This window comes from Bos javanicus, chromosome 13 (genome assembly GCF_032452875.1).
Source record: "Bos javanicus breed banteng chromosome 13, ARS-OSU_banteng_1.0, whole genome shotgun sequence".
NCBI classification, from domain to species: domain Eukaryota; kingdom Metazoa; phylum Chordata; class Mammalia; order Artiodactyla; family Bovidae; genus Bos; species Bos javanicus.
Window position 1 is genome coordinate 16,100,843 of NC_083880.1, and position 20,561 is coordinate 16,121,403.

Here is a 20,561-nt window from a genome sequence, read left to right on the forward strand (position 1 = left end):
ATCACTGACTCAATGGACATGAATTTGAGCAAAGTCTGAGAGACAGTGAAGGAAAGAGGAGCAGTTCATGGGTCACAAAGAGTCAGATGTGACTTAGCGACTGAACAAAATGTGTGACGCGTGGTGACTCTTTCTTTCTCGTCAACTAAAACCCAATGGTTCTTTGAAAGAGAGCCTGTCTTAGACAGCAGATCATGTTCTCACTGGCCTGGGGGCTGGAGCCCTGTGATCCTGCTGGTGTTGCTGACTTGACCTCAGAGTTTCTGCTCAGTGGTGGGCCCCGGGCTGCCCTAACATGGACTCCGGTCCTGCACACCCAGGCTTGGGAGCTCAGTCTCTGCAATTCCCCCACTTTCTTGCTCTTGCTCATCTCTTTAAAGACTCAGGCAGGACAGCCTCTCTGGGATGGTGAATCACATCAGTTTATGTAATGCTCGTCCTTTGCCACTTAGAGAAACCAGAGGAGGGGCTTGTGTGTGTTATTCTTCACATGTTCTGGGTTCTTGAACTGTAGCCCTTACCTCACAGAACTCAGAAAGCACAGTGGGGACAACCTGTTTTTACGTGTGTTGGAAAAAATCTTGTGAGACCTGCTAAAGAGGGCAGCTTGGTCCAACAGGAAAGGTAATGGTGAAAATCTCAAAGCCCAGTTGTGTCGAGAGTTCAGAACAAACATCACATAAACACATATATAACGAGTCAAAAAAAAACGGTAATGATGGAGGTATCTGCAGGGAGGGAATAGAGACACAGAGAGTGGACATGTGGATGCAGTTGGGGAAGGAGAGGGTGGGGCGAGTTGGGAGAGTGGCATTGACATATGTACACTGCCATGTGCAAGACAGCTCACTAGTGGGAAGCTGCTGTCTAGCACAGGGAACTCAGCTCGTCGTTCTGTGATGATCCAGCGGGTGGAACGGGAGGTTCAAGAGGGAGGGTTAGGGCTGACTCACTTCATTGTACAGCAGAAACCAACACAGCATTTTAAAGAAACTATCAGTTCAGTTCAGTCACTCAGTCGTGTCTGACTCTTTGTGACCCCATGAACCGCAGCATGCCGGGCCTAGCTGTCCATCACCAACTCCCAGAGCCTACTCAAACTCATGTCCATCCAGTCGGTGATGCCATCCAACCATCTCATCGTCTGTCGTCCCCTTCTCCTGCTTGCAGTCTTTCCCAGCATTAGGGTCTTTTCACCTGAGTCAGCTCTTCGCATCAGGTGGCCAAAGTATGGGAGTTTCCGCTTCAGCATCAGTCCTTCCAATGAATATTGAGAACTGATTTCCTTTAGGATGGACTGGTTGGATCTCCTTGCAGTTCAAGGGACTCTCAAGAGTCTTCTCCAACACCACAGTTCGAAAGCATCAATTCTTTGGCACTCAGCTTCTTTATAGTCCAACCCTCACATCCATGTGACTACTGGAAAACCATAGCCTTGACTAGATGGACCTTTGCTGGCAAAGTAAAGAAACTATAATTAAAAAAAAAATAGTGAAGTCTGGATTGTGGGCCCCTGTGCTGTTGCCTGTAGGCTGCTAGGTAGTGTCTTGATTTTAATTCTAAACACTTGAGAATTTAGAAACACAGTCCATCTTGGCTATCTTTGCTGTGATTTGCCTGCTCAGGGAACTAGGATCCCACTTGCCACACTTCGTTGTTGGTTAGTTGCTCAGTCGTCTCCAAGTCTCGTGGCCCCGTGGACTGTAGCCCGCCAGGCTCCTCTGTTCATGCAATTCTCCAGGCAAGAATATTGGAGTGGGTTGCTGTTCCCTGCAGGGGATCTTCTTGACCCAGGGATCCAACCCATATCTCCTGCGTGACAGGCGGATTCTTTATTACTGAACCTCTATGGAAGCCCGTAATCACTGTTTACCTATGTGTTTGTTTTCCTGTTTTTTTTTTTTTTTTCTTACAGTGGTGCTGTAAGTAAGGTTGAATTTCTAGCCACTTACAGTGCTTTTGTGGTGTTCTAAGTATTAATCAGTGAAAGGCATTCTCCTTGCCCCTGTTTTAAAACAACCAGTGTATCAGTTTGGGAACTTAACTTTGGAAATAGTCCTGCTACAGTCACCTGTTACAAATCTTTGTGGTTGGGGTTGAAGTATGTAGTACTAGGTTTTCTCATGACTGCTTTTTGACTTGATTGAATGCAGGACTAGCTGATAAAAATTGGTATTTACAGCTGTAAGTAAAAAATGGAAATCCTTATTAGTGTTCAGCTTATGGATTTTTTATTTTTTTAATAAAGACTTCGTTGGGTGAGTTTAATTAAGTGCAAATTGAAATATAATAATGCTATTGATTTAATTAATGCTGGCATCTTAATGTCCATTTTTAGATGAAACTAATGTAAAGAGGGTAATTATCTAATGACCATATGAGAACTAGGTCTTTGGTAAGACAAAAGAGGAACAGTATGATAAATTGCATTAGATTTTTTTTTTTTAGCATAACAGAACATGCTGATGTGAATGAAGGAATTAAGGCCTAGGCCATTGTGTATTGATAATATATATGTGTAAGGCTAATTAAAACCCTCCTTTGACTTTTCTGAAGCCTATTCTTAGAAATTATGCAAATTAAATGAAGCCTTTGAAAAGATGCTTATGCAATGTTTGAGGTCCCTGAAGACCAAAAAAAAAAAAAAAAACTGGCATGTTGCAACTGAAAAAATTATACTGGGAAATGTTCTTTTTTTTATTAATTAATTTAATTGGAGGCTAACTACTTTACAATATTGTAGTGGTTTTTGCCATACACTGACTTGAATCAGCCATGGGTGTACATGTGCTCCCCATCCTGAACCCCCCTCCCTCCCCATCCCCTCCCACTGCACTGGCTTTGAGTGTCCTGTTTCATGCATGGATTTGGACTGGTGATGTATTTCACATATGGTAATATACATGTTTCAGTGCTGTTCTCTGAAATAATCACACCCTCACCTTCTCCCACAGAGTCCAAAAGTCTGTTGTTTACATATGTGTTTCTTTTGCTGTCTTGCATACAGGGTTATTGTTACCGTCTTTCTAAATCCCATATATATGCATTAATATACTGTATTGGTGTTTTTCTTTCTGACTTACCTCACTCTGTATAATAGGCTCCAGTTTCACCCACCTCATTAGAACTGATTCAAATGAGTTCTTTTTAATAGCTGAGTAATATTCCATGGTGTATGTGTACCACAACTTCCTTATCCATTTGTCTGCCAGTGGACATCTAGGTTGCTTCAATGTCCTAACTATTGTAAATAGTGCTGCAATGAACACTGGGGTGCACGTGTCTCTTTTAATTCTGGTTTCCTGGTGTGTATGCCCAGCAGTGGGATTTCTGGGTCATATAGCAGTGTTTTTGTGTATGATGTGCTAAAAGATTTTGATACTTATGTGCAAGGGGACTGAATTGCATATTGTTTTTTGTCCATTTTTTATATCCTCATGAGCAAAACTAGAACCAGAGGATTAAAGATTGAGGCTCAAATAGCCACCACTGAAGGAAATTCCTGGAGTATTTAATCATGGAACCGGGGCTGTAAAAGTTTGGTTTCTGGACAGGCAGTGAGGCACTGCTTTTCTTACATGAAAATCTTCACCGAGTACATTTTAATTGTGTCTTGTTAATTAGTTTAAACTCCCTCTCCCCCATGCCACAGTCTTCCTATTTTTGTATCATGTGGGTGTATTTATCTATTTTTATCTATTTTATCTTTATCTATGAAGCAGGGCTGGCAAGAAGCTTTGGCTGTTTGGAGAACCTGTGATACACGTGTGCTAAATTGTAAGCGCTGCCAGCTCCTCAAGTAAATGGAGAGCAATCAGTGGGTTAAGATCAAGGAGGCATTGGGGAGATGAGGTGACCCTAAAATGTTCTTTCTTTTTCCCTGTCTTCTGCCTCTCAGTTAGTACTGTTCACCTCCTTCTGTGGGCTAATACTCTGGCACTTGTCTGTGTTATAGAGAACCTCAGTATTCACCCTGAAGCTTTGCTGCTCTGCCAGTGACCAATATTCAGGCAGCTCTGTGCAGTGTGTGCTCAGTCATGTCTGACTTTTTGTAGCCCATGAGGCTCCTCTGTCCAAGGGATTCCCCAGGCAAGAGTACTGGAGTGGGTTGCCAGTTCTTCCTCCAGGGGATCTTCCCGACACAGGGATTGAAGCCGCATCTCTTACGTCTCCTGCATTGGCAGGTGGATTCTTTATCACTGCGCCACCTGGGAAGCCCGCTCTGGGCAGCAGTGTTTCTTAAATGGTGATATTTGATTCTTTCAGGTCATGCTTTTTTCCCCAGGCAGAAGGGTCCCTTTAAAGATAAAGATGCCCTTTAAAGGCATCTCTGGGACCAGCATGTACCTGGGGGTGCTCTGAGGTTGTCTGATGTCCTCTGCCTCACAGGCGAATTAAAGGAAGATGTTGGGCAGAATGCCAAATATATTGCATTTTGTGCACACTTTTTTTCCAGGCTTCTTTATCATATCTCATTCACATCTCATTCATTTTCTAACTAAATTCCAAGATTCTCAGTGTTGGGAACCACATGTTTTTTACTTCATTCTGTACCCAGGTTAGCACTTAATACAGAGTATTGAAAATACCACCAGCAGGTTGGGACTCCTGTGGACTTGGCAGCTGGGCACGTTTCCTGGATGAACTCCATTTATCAGATGAACCCATCTGGGTTAGCACTGATATCATTACGATAGATAGGATTCGATGACTGATAACTTGTAGAGCATTGTAAGCATTTGCTGTATGCATTTCTTCAATCTCCATGCCTTAAAGAACATGAAAGCAATTAGTAAAAAATACTGGTTCATTGTTGATGAAGACCGATTGTATACAACCATTGGGAGGTAATTCTAGTGTCAGAATTTTATCTTGACAGTTTTTTCTTGAGCCATCAACAAGTGCTGTGAATTGACAGCAGTAATTGGAGGTTTGCAGAAAGTGGTCAGTATTAATAGCTATCACTTTTTAACCTGGCAATATCTGTCTTTGAAATAGCATCTTAGGAGCATATAGGTTGTAAATAAGGGTTTTATTTATTGTTATTTTTTGGCTTGCTTAACTATTAGCAGTTGAAAAATGAAAAGAGCCATTTTGGTCTTTGCTTCTCAGTCTGTTCCATGGCTAATCACAGACGACTAGGTAATCTGATGGCTAGGTCATGTTCTTAGCATCAGACCATGTAGATTTGAATCCTGGCTTCCCAGGTGGCTCTAGAAGTAAAGAACCCGCCTGCCAGTGCAGGCGAAATAGGAGATGCAGGTTCGATCCCTGAGTCTGGAAGAGCCTCTGCAGAAGGAAATGGCATCCCACTCCAGTATTCATGCATGGAGAATCCCATGGACAGAGGAGCCTGGCGGACTATAGACCATGGCATTGCAGAGTTAGCAGGCACACATGCATTCTCTTGTCAGCTGTGTGTCCTTGTTTAGGTAACTTAACCTCTATATGTCTTAGTTTCCTGTCTGTAAGATGGATCCCACCCCATAGTCTGCTGTGAGGGGAAATAATAATACAAGGAAGGTGCTCAGAAGTATTTACAATATGTTCATTGCTGTTACTGTTTCTCCCTGCTTGAATATTTTAATCCAAACCAAGCTAGTGTCAGTGCAGAGTCTCTGACTCTTCGGTTCAGTTGTTGCTCAGTCGTGTCCGACTCTTTGCGACCCCATGGCCTGCAGCATGCCAGGCTTCCCTGTCCATCACCAACTCCTAGAGCTTGCTCAAACTCTTGTGCAGCCAGTCAATGATGCCATCCCACCATCTCATCCTCTGTCGTCCCCTTCTCCTCCTGCCCTCAGTCTTTCTCAGCATCAGGGTCTTTTCCAATGTGTCAGTTCTTCTCATCAGGTGGCCAAAGTATTGGGGTTTCGGCTTCAACATCAGTCCTGCCAATGAATATTCAGGACTGATTTCCTGAGAGAGTGAAAGCTCTGTGGGTTTAGGAAAAATAAAGCTGATGAGGTTTGCGTGGGTTATGGAAGTTGATGTGTATAATAATCTCTTTTACATTGTCATTCGACTGAAAATAAGATTCCCTGAAGAGCGATTGTTAAGGTAGGCTGGTAAGACAGCCCTTCAGTAAAATGAATGGTGTTTTACTTCTAATCAATATAAAACTACTTGAGGGCAAAAATAAAATGTATAGGCATTAATGAAAATGGGAATGACATTGCCAGCCTGTCTTAAAAGAAAGGGGATTTTCCATAAGCAGTTTAACCGGACTCTGGTTCGTTTGAATAAACAGTATTGCGTGAATGTGACAGGCACATCTGTAAATGTCCTGAGGATTTACTACTTGCTCCTCATTTCAGGAACAGTGTCATTCTTGATCCAGTAATTGAGAGGTGTGAAGGATTCTTCGGAGCTTTGCAGAGGCCAGGATGTATCTTTCAACCCTCAGTGAATTTCCCATTATCTCTCAGCAGATCATCGGTTTTCTGAATCATTTCCAGGGTCAGCAACACTTCCCTCAGTCTCTCCTTAGAATCAAAAATGATTAGCTGGTGTCTGTAAATGAATGCGTGTTCTCTGACTATTAATAGCCCAAGTAAATGGGCTCGAACTAAATTTGTTTTCCAATGAGAATATCTTTGCCTTTTCTCATATATTCATATGTATGTACATTTATTTGTACACACACTGAGCTTAGGAGGTCTGTATATTGGCTTATTTGGAAATGCACTGGCATTGAATTTTTTTTATCATAAAAATCTCTGTATTTATTAGGAGTGCTGAATGACTACTTTTGCTTTTTGGATCAGACCTAAAAACCTCAATGCAGCATTTTAAGACCCAGCCTCTCTAACTGAATTTACTGTCCCACCTTCCCAGAATCATTTCATTGTCATCCGAAGTCTCATGATTTTTATATTCAAAATTAAGTTTCACGCTTTTAAATCCCTGGACTGCCAGTGTCTTGGTGGTTATGCTTTTTGATGCTACAAGTGAAAACAGTATTTGTTCTGAATTTTTCTTCTAAGCCTGCGTCTACCATCGTTGTTCTTTGTGTGTCTCTTCCTTCCGCCTTTTACAAGTGCAGTTTTCACTGTGTGTATTCTGTGCATCATCCGGTGGCCTGGTCTGTGGTGAAAGCGAAGTGAAAGTGCTAGTCGTTCAGTCACGTCTGACTCTTTCCGACCCCATGGACTGTAGATCGCCAGGCTCAGGCTCCTCTGTCCATGGAATTCTCCAGACAAGAAAACTGGAGTGGGTAGCCATTCCCTTCTCCAGGGGATCTTCCCTATGCAGGGACTGAATCCAGGTCTCCTGCATTGCAGGCAGATTCTTTACCACTGAGCCTCCAGGGAAGCTCACTGGGTGGTGCCCCAGTGGTTTTTAGTGGATGCTGATCAAATGAATGGATGATGGCAGAACACAGAATTGGAATGGATATCAAGAAATCATGTAGTTTTGATGTTTCTCTGACTGAATTCCTTTGCAGTGTTGGAAGAGGGTGTTCGCTATACCAGTGCATTCTCTTGGCAAAATTCCATTAGCCTTTGCCCTGCTTCATTCTGTACTCCAAGGCCAAATTTGCCTGTTACTCCAGGTATCTCTTGACTTCCTACTTTTGCATTCCAGTCCCTTATAATGAAAACAACATCTTTTTTGGGTGTTAGGTCATAGCAAACACCCTCTTCCAACAATGCAAGAGAAGACTCTACACATGGACATCACCAGATGGTCTATACTGAAATCAGATTGATTATATTCTTTGCAGCCAAAGATGGAGAAGCTCTACAAAGTCAGCAAAAACAAGACCGGGAGCTGACTGTGGCTCAGATCATGAGCTCCTTACTGCCAAATTCAGACTTAAATTGAACAAAGTAGGGAAAACCACTAGACCGTTCAGGTATGACCTAAATCAAATACCTTATGATTATACAGTAGAAGTGACAAATAGATTGAAGGGATTATATCAGATAAGAGTTCCTGAAGAACTATGGATGGAAGTTCATGACACTGTACAGGAGGCGGTGATCAAGACCATCCCCAAGAAAAAGAAATACAAAAAGGCAAAATGGTTGTCTGAGAAGGCCTTACTAATAGCTGTGGAAAGAAGAGAAGTAAAAAGCAAAGGACAAAAGGAAAGATATACCCACTGAATGCAGAGTTCCAAAGAATAGGAAGGCAAGATAAGAAAGCCTTTCTCACTGATCAGTGCAAAGAAACAGAGGAAACCAATAGAATGGGAAAGACTAGAGATCTCTTCAAGAAAATTGGAGATAACAAGGAAACATTTCATGCAAAGATGGGCACAATAAAGGGCAAAAATGGTATGGACGTAACAGAGGCAGAAGATATTAAGAAGTGGCAAGAATACTAAGAAGAAGTGGCAAGAATACATAGAAGAACTATACAGAAAAGAACTTCATGACCCAGATAATCACGATGGTGTGATCACTCACCTAGAGCCAGACATCCTGGCATACAAAGTCAAGTGGGCCTTAGGAAGCATCACTACAAACAAAGCTAGTGGAGGTGATGGAATTCCAGTTGAGAAATTTCAAATCCTAAAACATGATGCTGTGAAAATGCTGGAAAAGGTCAGTTTTCATTCCAGTCCCAAAGAAAGGCAATGCCAAAGAATGCTCAAACTACCGCACAATTGCACTCATCTCACACACGAGCAAGTAATGTTCAAAATTCTCCAAGTCAGGCTTCAACAATACATGAACCGTGAACTTCCAGATGTTCAAGCTGGATTTAGAAAAGGCAGAGGAACCTTAGATCAAATTGCCAACATCCATTGGATCATCAAAAAAGCAAGAGAGTTCCAGAAGAACATCTGTTTTATTGACTATGCCAAAGCCTTTGACTGTGTGGATCACAACAAACTGTGGAAAATTCTGAAAGAGATGGGAATACCAGACCACTTGACCTGCCTCCTGAGAAATCTGTAGGCAAGTCAAGAAGCAACAGTTAGAAATGGACATGGAATAATAGACTGATACCAAATACGGAAAGGAGTATGTCAAGGCTATATACTGTCACCCTGCTTATTTAACTTAAATGCAGAGTACATCATGAGAAATGCTGGGATAGATGAAGCACAAGCTGGAGTCAAGACTGCTCGGAGAAATATCAGTAACCTCAGATATGCAGACGACACCACCTTTACAGCAGAAAGCAAAGAAGAACTAAAGAGTCTCTTGATGAAAGTGAAAGAGAAGAGTGAAAAAGTTGGCTTAAAGCTCAACATTCAAAAAACTAAGATCATGGCATCTGGTCCCATCACTTCATGGCAAATAGATGGGGAAATAGTGACAGACTTTATTTTCTTGGGTTCCAAAATCACTGCAGATGGTGACTGCAGCCATGAAATTAAAAGACACTTACTCCTTGGAAGAAAAGTTATGACCAACCTAGACAGCATATTAAAAAGCAGAGACATTACTTTGCCAACAAAGGTCCGTCTGGTCAAAGCTATGGTTTTTCCAGGAGTCAGGTATGGATGTGAGAGTTGGACTATAAAGAAAGCTGAGAGTCGAAGAATTGATGCTTTTGAACTGTGGTGTAGCCTCTGCTCGCTGTAACTAAAGAAAAGCCCACACAGCAACGAAGATCTAGCACAGCCAAAAATAAATAAGTAACTAAAATTTTAAAAAGTAATTTGAAATTTGTAAGATTTCATTAAAAAAAAAATGACCTAAAGAAAGTGAAAGTTAGATCTGAGCAGAAAAGGATATATTTTAAAATTTCCAAGTTCCTTTTTGAAATTTGGAGCTCATGTTTATTAATAAGGGATAGTCAATAGTTCATTTCAGTTCAGTCGCTCAGTTGTGTCTGACTCTTTGCAACTCCATTGACTGCAGCACGCCAGGCCTCCCTGTCCATCACTAACTCCTGGAGTTAACTCAAACTCTTGTCCATTGAGTAGGTGATGCCATCCAACAATCTCATCCTCTGTTGTCCCCTTCTCCTCCCGCCTTTGGTCTTTCCCAGTATCAGGGTCTTTTCCAGTGAGTCAGTTCTTCCCATCAGGTGGCCAAAGTATTGGAGTTTCAGCTTCAGCATCAGTCCTTCCAATGAATATTCAGGACTGATTTTCTTTAGGATGGACTGGTTGGATCTCCTTGCAATCCAAGGGATTCTCAAGAGTCTTCTCCAACACCACAGTTCAAAAGCATCAATTTTTTGACTCTCAGCTTTCTTTATAGTCCAACTCTCACATCCATACATGACTCCTGGAAAAACTATAGCTTTGACTAGAAGGACCTTTGTTGGCAAGGTAATGTCTCTGCTTTTTAATATGCTGTCTAGGTTGGTCTTAACTTCTTCCAAGGAGTAAGCGTCTTTTAATTTCATGGCTTTAATTTCAGTCACCATCTGCAGTGATTTTGGAGCCCAAGAAAATAAAGTTTCTCATTGTTTCCACTGTTTCCCCATCTGTTTGCCATGAAGTGAAGGTACTGGAAGCCATGATCTTAGTTTTCTAAATGTTGAGTTTTAAGTCAACTTTTTCACTCACCTCTTCAGTTTCATCAAGAGGCTCTTTAGTTCTTCTTTACTTTCTGCCATAAGGGTGGTGTCATCTGCCTATCTGAGGTTATTAATATATCTCCCAGCAGTCTTGACTCCAGCTTGTGCTTCATCCATCCCAGCGTTTCTCATGATGTACTCTGCATATAAGTTAAATAAGCAGGGTGACAATATACAGCCTCTCGATACTCCTTTCCCTATTTGGAACCAGTCTCTTGTTCCATGTCCAGTTCTAACTCCTGATTTCTCAGAAGGCAGCTTAGGTGATCTGGTATTGCCATCTCTTTCAGAATTTTCCACAGTTTATTGTGATCCAATCAATCAAAGTCTTTGGCATAGTCAATAAAGCAGAAATAAATGTTCTTGTACAACTCCCTTGCTTTTTCGATGATCCAGTGGATGTTGGCAATTTGATCTAAGGTTCCTCAGCCTTTATAAATCCACCTTGAACATCTGGAAGTTCACGGTTCATGTATTGTTGAAGCCTGACTTGGAGAATTTTGAACATTACTTGCTCACGTGTGAGATGAGTGCAATTGTGCGGTAGTTTGAGCATTCTTTGGCATTGCCTTTCTTTGGGATTGGAATGAAAACTGACCTTTTCCAGTTCTGTGGCCACTGCTGAGTTTTCCAAATTGGCTGGCATATTGAGTGCAGCACTTTAACAGCATCATCTTTTAGGTTTTGAAATAGCTCAAGTGGAATTCCTTCACCTCCGCTAGCTTTGTTCATAGTGATGCTTCCTAAAGCACAGTTGACTTAACATTCAAGGATGTCTAGCTCTAGGTGAGTGATCACACCATCGTGATTATCTGGGTCATGAAGATCTTTTTGTATAATTCTTTCCACCTCTTCTTAATCTCATCTGCATCTGTTAGGTTCAAACCATTTCTGTCCTTTATTGTGCCCATCTTTGCATGAAATGTTCCCTTGGTATCTCTCATTTTCTTGAAGAGATCTCTAGTCCTTCCCGTTCTATTGTTTTCTTCTGTTTCTCTGCACTGATTATAAGGAAGGCTTTCTTATCTCTCCTTGCTATTCTTGGAACTCCATTCAAATGGGTTGATCTTTCCTTTTCCTCTGTGCTTTTTGCTTCTCTTCTTTTCACAGCTATTTGTAAGGCCTCCTGAGACAGCCATTTTTTGCTTTTTCAAATTTTTTTTTCTTGGGGATGGTTTCGATCCCTTTCTCCTGTACAGTGTCCCGAGCATCCGTCCATAGTTCTTCACGCACTCTATCAGATCTAATCCCTTGAATCTATTTCTCACTTCCACTGCATAATTGTAATAAATTTTATTTAGGTCATGCCTGAAAGATCTAGTGGTTTTCTTTATTTTCTTCAATTTAAGTCTGAATTTGGCAGTAAGGAACTCATGATCTGAGCCACAGTCAGCTCCTGGTCTTGTTTTTGCTGACTTTGTAGAGCTTCTCCATCTTTGGCTGCAAAGAATATAATCAACCTGATTTTGATACTGACCATCTGGTGATGTCCATGTGTAGACTTCTCTCTTGTATTGTTGGAAGCGGGTGTTTGCTGTGACTGATAGACATGGATATTTGAGACCAGAATATAAATGACCTGCTTATGGTTGCAAATAATCCCTCAAAATATTCAGTTTCTTTCTTTCTTTTTTTTTTTTTTTTGCAGTATTTTAAAGAAGAAAGCTCAAGAGTTTTCACATAGGTTGGAACAAAACCAGATAGGTTTGCACGAGTAAGAAATTTGTGTGCTTGCAACTGAATCCTAGTAGAAAAAATTGAAGTGTAGGAAATCTCAGTTGTGATTCACAAAGGAAAACTTGTTTCTCAACCTTTGTTCACTAAACTTTATTTTAAAATATTTTATTGTCATCAAGACAAGGTGTTACTAACAGTATTTTAATTCTTTAAAAATGTTCATGTCATTAATATTTTATTTTCATCCCACATGTGACTACATATGGTTTTGCTGTGGTGATATTTCTTAAGTATGAACAGAGGGGAAGATGTTCAGAGGTTTACAGAGGCGCGCAGGGACTCTAGAAAGATGAGAGGGTGGTATGTACACAGAGTGATCCCCTTTTAACCTAGATGCACAGTTTAATTCAGGAGGCACTGAAGTCATTAACAATAAGGATTTATTATAGAGTCCACATCCTTGGAGAGAGAAGGTTGTCTGTGGACCACATTTCTGTCCAAGACTTAATGCTTTATTTCTAAGGGGCAGCAGGGCCCTCTAGACACCTATGAGTAAAATAGGACAGCAGGTCATTGGGGTTGTTCCGATGCCAAGTCATGTACGACTCTTTGCAATCTCATGGACTGAGCATGCCAGCCTTCCCTGTTCTCAGTCTGTCCCAGAGTTTGCTTAAACTCATGTCCACTGAGTCCGTAATGCTATCTAACTATCTCATCCTCTGCTACCCCCTTCTCCTCCTGTCCTCAGTCTTTCCCAGCATCAGGGTCTTTTCCAAAGAGTCAGGTCTTCATATCAAGTGGCCAAACTATTGGAGCAGGTAAGGGACAGTTATTAGTGTAGGGTTCCTGTGCATTAAAGGGTTTCCACCCCAGCATTGGGAGTTGTGATTGAGCAACCTTCTGGTGGGGCTTGGAGCCGAGACAGGGATGGATGTGAAATTGGCTGAAGACTTCAGGTCACTGGTCAAGGTCACACGGAGAGTCTGGGACAAATTAGACATTTGGGATTAAAATATACACACTACTGTATATAAACTAGATAGATAACAAGGACCTACTATATAGCACCAGGAACAATATTCAATTTCTTGTAATAATCTGTAATGGAAAAGAATCTGAAAAAGAATTCACATATATTTGTATGTGTAACTGAATCACTTTGCTGTACACCTGAGACTAACACAGCATTGTAAATCAACTATACTTCAATAAAGATTTTTAAAAATCCACTTTACATTGGCAGATCAAAGGAAGTCATAGATCCCCGGCTGCGTTTGTACTTCTCACACCCAATTGATGTATTTAGAAACAGCAGGATTTACTTGCAGCTCTTATTTCCTCAGGGACACGCTGCAAAGACATTTATTTATCCACTGCTGTTTATAAAGACCGTGAGTTACGAGGTGACCTCCATCTCGGCAAGATAAATCCTGGTGGCCAGAGTCCCACCAGCCTCATCTGTTGCTGGGTAGCTGAAGCAGTTACTGAAAATGTGTTTTCTTGAGAAGACAGGAAGCCTCTGCTCACACACACAAGGCTTTGGTGAATTGTCTATAAAACTGCCAGGCACCTATTAAATGGGGGATGTAGCTCATCTTTATAGAGCAGGAGGCAGGTTCTGATTGGGTGCTGGGCTGTTTCGGGATGTGTTGTCTCCACATGTCCAAGGACCAGTATCAGCACCCATTGCTGATACCCTGAATGCAGAGAAGACAAGCTGTATCCCCCCACCTGATCCTCCCCAAAGCCTGCGAAGTAACTCCAGTAGCAAGAGGCCACCTTTTCCGAGGCTGCCCCTGCTGTGTTTTAGATGACGGGTTGCTTCCATTACTGTGCTGCACGTCTGTCCATGATAGGAAAATCAAAGCCATGTGGTGTTTTTTTTTTTTTTTTTTTTATTGTGTAGTACAAATTTCAGCATGGCCACCAAGGCTTGTTTCTCCTTTGGAAAAGCAATTAAGCCTGCAGAAAATAATTAAATACACAATGAAGTGAAGCAAAAGTCTCTCAGTCGCGTCCGACTCTTTGCAACCGCATGGACTGTAGCCCTCCAGGCTCCTCTGTCCATGGAGTTCTCCAGGCAAGAATACTGGAGTGGGTTGCCACTCCCTTCTCCAGGGGATCTTCCCAACTCAGGGATCAAACGCAGGTTTCACACATTGCAGGCGGATTCTTTACCATCTGAGCCACCAGGGAAGCCCTAAACACATGGTATCTTGCCATAATTAGAGGCTGGAGAGGGTTAATTATTTCAGTCTGTTGTAGGTTGCCCACTAAAACATTCAAAGGAAGCATCCGGACAGTTACTGAGTTAATTTACAATACAAGGTCTTTTTAACAGTTTCAGTCTTTTCCTTGCAGGACCATGCAGATTTGAGAAGCCATTTCTTCACAGTTGGGATGAAGCTAGAGACCGTGAACATGAGTCACATTTGCCCTGCATCCGTGACCAAGGTGAGCATCCATCCCCTGCTCCTGATCTCCACCTCTGGAGTGGATCGCATCGTAAGTCTTTCTATTCCAAGCCAACCCGAGGGAATAGGCTCGATGCCAAGTAAACCCAGGAAAGAGGGCTTCCTCTGCAGCCCAGCCCTGTCTTAAGCTCCCGTCTTGGTCACTTACATCATGGAGCGAGTTTGATCAGGTGCCTCCTCTTGTAACGGGTGGGTGAACATCACTTGTCCTCTGATAGTACAGAATGCAGTCACTTGTGTCCTACAGTGACTTGGAGGAGATGCCGACGAGAAACTGAGTTTATAGCAGTGAACTCAGCCACTGAATATGTGCCACCTTCTCTTATTAGCCACATGACACTGAGCCTACCATTTGTCTGTGCTCATGAAAAGAACTGCTGATAAGTTTGCATACATAGTCTTTGTACTAATAACTGGGCTCCTCCTGCTACACTGATTACAGCCCATGTGATCTGTTTTGAAAATACTTGAAAATGGTGATAAGCAAAGTCCTATTTCTGGAGTGAGGGGGCAGAGAACACTTTGCTTCCTTTCTCTCATCTGCTTTCACTGATTAAAGGAAAAGTCATACATCTACAATTCGCAGATTTAAAATGAAAGTACCATTTCATGTAAAGACATTTTTATTAACGAACTGATAGTCTTTTAAGATTATAACTTCCCTTCCCCATCAAAGAAGTCTCAGTGAACTCACCTATCGTAACATCTAAAGTATGTGTTTCTATTTTAAATACACACACACATGTATACATACATACATACACACACACACACACATACTATTTATTGGAGGAAGAAATGTCAACCCACTCCAGTGTTCTTGCCCAGGAAATTCCATGGACAGAGGAGCCTGGTGGGCTGCAGTCGATGATGTCACAAGTCAGACATGACTGAGGGACTGAGCTTATCCACTATTTATATCATTTTATAAATGGTGGAAGAATCCAGCACATTTAGATTCTAGCCAACATGCGTTTTAGTTCCATTAGTATGACTGAAATGATCAACTTAAACTTTTTCATGATGGGACCACTTTAAGAATATATACTGAAATGGCAGTTATTGCTGCGACCATTGGGGTGAAATACATTTACTTCATTTGAAAGCTGTGCCAGTCTTCCTTCAGAGCATTATTTGTTCATCTCAAGGAATTAACCCTGGGTGCTGTTGTCTTTTCTTTCAGGTTTTTAACAATCATTTTTTTCAAGTGACTATTGATGACCTCAGACCAGAGCCTAGTAAACTCTCGATGTTGTGCCATGCGGACTCTTTGGGGATTTTACCAGTACAGTGGTGCCTTAAAAACGGAGTCAATCTCACCCCTCCCAAAGGTTTGTGTTTTGTGAAAATTGACAGCATTTGGGTGGTTCAGGAGGACTCGTATTGTCACCAAAGTGATGCCTTTGTTGATGTGGAGACGTTTATGCCATAAACATTGCGGATGCAGTGGGAGACAGTGTGTTTCTTGGTTAGCTTGACGTAGGGTCTGTTACAGCTCCCTGGGGCTTCCCAGGTGCTGCTAGCGGTAAAGAACCCACCTCCCAATGCAGGACACAGAAGAGATGCAGGTTTGATACCCGGGTCAGGAAGATGCCCTGGACGAGTACGTGGCAACCCACTCAGTACTCTTTCTTGGAGAATCCCATGGACAGAGGAGCCTGGCGGGCTACAGTCGATGGGGTCACACGCTGAAGTGACTTAGCACCCACATGTGTACACACACACAGCTCCATCCCCTGGGGAGGTATGTGGCCCTGGGCTCCTCTGTGAAACATTGCTACCCTTCTGTTATTGTATGATTGGCAGCTGTGTTTCTGCTGTGTGTTGAGAGGGTACAGAATTGCCAAGTGATTGGGATTAAAAACTTGAACGTGTCTGAGCTGTGGCTTTAAAAAGGCAGCAACCTGCTAATGAAACATTTCTTTAAAACGGTATTTCCAATAAGTTGACTTTCCCCCAGAGCCCAGTTGCTCTCAGATTTTCAGCACTTTGTTTCCATAAGACATGACAGTAATTAAGTTGGGAACCAGGTTGCATTCCAGTCCTCTTAAATTGAGATCCATAAACCATAGTATCAGTGAGTACCGTGCTGTGCTTTACAGATGTGATTTCCTGTCCTTGTAGTTCTCAGTTTATCCAGGGAGGATGCAGAGAGATGAAAGGTGAGAAGATGGATAGGAAAAGAAAGGGAATGAAGGAAGAGAAAAAAACAAGAATAAAGAGCTAAAGTTCCGGGGAGATTTTGACAATAATCTCAAATAAAACAGGACTTTTGTGCTCATCTCTTCAGATCTCCGGAGATTGGGTTATATGGACATCAGTTGTGTTGCACCGCACTCACTGTGGAATGACTATACTTTGCTGGGCTTTTATCCTAACTCATCCTCCAGTGTCAGCCCCACGGAAGAGATGCTTTTGAATTGTTTCCATCTCGGCCCTTGCTTCTTCTCATTAAACTTCTGCAGTAATGGAATTCAGCCTGATTATAATGTTTCTCCAAAACACTGCTTCCCCTGTTTCCAGTGCCAAATTCACTGAGTCCTCAAAATGAGGATTTCCCTACAAGGAGACTTAGTTCCAGGGAGTTTATGTAACCTGCCCAGGACCCACGCTTAGTAACAGGACAGGCGGTCGGGCTCCTGACTCTTTGCTCAGTTATGGGTGGTGAAGATTAGGATCACATGCCCTCTGTTTTTGTGTCCATTTAGGTGCCTGTGGATGACTCTACAAATCAGTGTGCCTCAGTTTTCAAGACTCGTAAATGGGGGCACCCCTGGTACCCCACAGATGCTCTATAGCAGGGATCCCTGACCGCGGGGATCTGATGCCTGATGATCTGAGGTGGAGCTGATGTAATAATAATAGAAATACAGTGCACAATAAATGTAATTCACTTGAGTCATCCAGAAACCATTCCCCTACCCCTGGTTCATGGAAAAATTGTCTTCCATGAAACCAGCCCCTGGTGCCAAAAAGGTTGGGAACCTCTGCTGTATAGAATCAAAGACGTGATACAAACCAGTGTTCTTATAATTCTTTATGTGACAGTACAAGTTCTATGCTGTTTGCGTGCATGCTAAGTTGCTTCAGTCGTGTCTGACTTTGCTACCCTGTGCACTGCAGCCCACCAGGTTCCTCTCTCCATGGGGATTTTCTAGGCAAGGATACTGGAGTGGGTTGCCATGTCTTCCTCCAGGGGATCTTCCTGACTCAGGGATCGAACCTGCATCTCTTATGTCTTCTGCATTGGCAGGCGGGTTCTTTACCACTAGTCATACCTGGGAAGCCCAAGTTCTGTGTTATGAACCATCTGCTGGTTCAGGCAAGAGAAGTCTTTTCCTTCTGTGAAATGTCAGCAGCTGGCCAGTTGTAGAGTTGAAAAGCCCTCTGGCCGTCTTTGTTTCTTCCCAACTTCTAATCAAAGTGTGTGTGTGCAGATGAGTCTCTTGTCATTGAAGAAAAATGTCACAGATCTCTAAAATGTTGCTTGGTTCGACTTGACAAATTTCGAGTTTGTTCCCAGAAAAAATAGGATCTATTTAAGAATTTAAAAAAAAAATGAGTTGGGTATTTCCTCACATAGTTTAAAAAAAATAGGAAAAACATTTATATCTGCATTTTGGATGTTTGATGGATGGTAGAGGTTTAACATTTACCAGGGTCTTGAGAATTTTTAAATATGTTTCCGAAAAGAGATTATTCACATAGCTTGGAGCTTGACTAGTAAAATGGATGTGCCTATTTTGATAATTTCATTTTATGATATTAAGAAAATTGTTTTATATTAATATGGTTGAACTCTTAAATGTGCAGTGAAATGATGGTACAAATTTTTATAATATTAAATATTTTTTATGTCTTAAGCTTTTTATACCTACCCTTCAGCCATAATTATCTCTTCTCTGCCACCTAAGTATTTGTGATATTTGGTAAAATGAAATTGTCTTCATGTAGTCTTCCAGACTGTTCCTTCCACTGTTGAAGTTGAAGCATATCTTTTCTAGGAGGAATGTTGGTATTATGTATCATTTGTAAAATACTGAGTAATGGTGATTAGTATCTTCCAATGAGAAAATCTCAGTGATAATCATTTTTTAAACCCTTAAAGCAAGAAGTGATCCATCAGTAATCTTTTAGTTCAGTTCTGTTGAGTTGGTCAGTCATGTCCGACTCTTTGCAACCCCATGAATCACAGCACACCAGGCCTCCCTGTCATCATCAACTCCCGGAGTTCACCCAAACTCATACCCGTCGAGTCGGTGATGCCATCCAGCCATCTCATCCTCTGTCGTCCCCTTCTCCTCCTGCCCCCAATCCTTCCCAGCATCAGGGTCTTTTCCAATGAGTCAACTCTTCACATGAGGTGGCCAAAGTATTGGAGTTTCAGCTTTAGCATCAGTCCTTCCAATGAATACCCAGGACTGATTTCCTTTAGGATGGACTGGTTGGATTTCCTTGCTATCCAAGGGACTCTCAAGAGTCTTCTCCAACACCACAGTTCAAAAGCATCGATTCCTTGGCACTCAGCTTTCTTCACAGTCCAACTCTCACATCCATACATGACCACTGGAAAAACCATAGCCTTGACTAGACGGACTTTTGTTGGCAAACTAATATCTCTGCTTTTGAATATGCTATCTAGGTTGGTCATAACTTTTCTTCCAAGGAGTAAGCGTCTTTTAATTTCATGGCTGCAATCACCATCTGTAGTGATTTTGGAACCCAGAAAAATAAAGTCTGACACTGTTTCCACTGTTTCCCCATCTATTTGCCATGAAGTGATGGGACCAGATGCCATGATCTTAGTTTTCTGAATGTTGAGCTTTAAGCCAACTTTTTCACTTTCCTCTTTCACTTTCATCGAGAGGCTTTTTAGTTCCTCTTCACTTTCTGCCATAAGGGTGATGTCATCTGCATATCTGAGGTAATCTTTAAGCGTTGTCTTTTGGCTGTAGGACTGTTGTCTTGAGATGGTAGAGCTGTTACATATAATCCAGTGAGAAGAAAAGCAAAAACTTACATAGGTTTATAAATACGAGTAGATACTTAATGATCATAGAATCATGCCTTTTACGTGAACTCATCATAAGAAGAGAAATGCCCAGTAAAGTCATACTGAGATGGCACGATTTCTCAGATGAGGTGGATATCCAAAAGAGAAAGGAAGAAGCGGGTCTGTTTTGATGGAGTATGGAGGGACGGGTTCTCTCAGACTTGCTGGCAGGAATGCAGGTAGGTGCCAACTGTATGCAAGACAGTTTGGGAAGTTTTACCAAAATTACAGATGCATTTAGCTGTTGACTTAGCATTTCCACTTCTGGGAATTTCTCCTAAACTTATAATGTACTGATAATATGCATAAAAGTTTGGTTATTTTTGCAGCATGATGTGTAATAGCAAAAGACTTGGGAAACTCCAAGTGACTCTCTGTGTGGGGTTGGTTAACTCGATTTTGGATGTTTATATAGTGAAAACTGTACAGCTGTTGAAAAGAATGAGGCAGATCTCTTCGTATTGACATGAGATGCTCTACAGGGTGTGCTGTGAGTGGGCTGATCAATGGGTTATAGTACCATGCCTTTTTTGCTAGAAAAGAGGCTAGTAAGGGTATATATTTTAATGTTTCTTTATGTATTGCTGCATTGGGTCTTGGTTGCAGTGAGCAGGTTTTCCTCTGGTCGTGTAGCATGGGTCTAGTTGCTCTGTGGCATGCGAGATCATAGTTGAGCCCACATTTGCCTGCATTAGAAGGTGGATTCTTAACCACTGGATCACCAGGGAAGTCCCAGGATGTGTATTTATGTTTGCACATATTCTTGTAAAGAGAGTCTGGAAGGTTACGTAAGAAATTAATGAAAATGATGACTTGTATTTGGGAGCGTAGGGTATGGAGGTGGCGACCAGGGCAGCTAGGAACCAGACTTT

The 20,561-nt window shown here is 41.9% G+C and overlaps 1 protein-coding gene across 5 annotated transcripts in view; it reads left to right on the top strand.

Annotated features, from left to right (window-relative positions):
* The window catches only part of SFMBT2 (Scm like with four mbt domains 2), a 211,521-nt gene that overhangs the window by 130,196 nt on the left and 60,764 nt on the right, over window positions 1-20,561 (top strand). For all 5 annotated transcript variants that reach the window (XM_061435755.1, XM_061435754.1, XM_061435756.1 and 2 more), the window contains 2 exons: window positions 14,524-14,616; window positions 15,820-15,967. In XM_061435755.1, coding sequence (XP_061291739.1) covers window positions 14,524-14,616; window positions 15,820-15,967 — 241 coding nt within the window. The remainder of the gene's footprint in view (window positions 1-14,523; window positions 14,617-15,819; window positions 15,968-20,561) is intronic.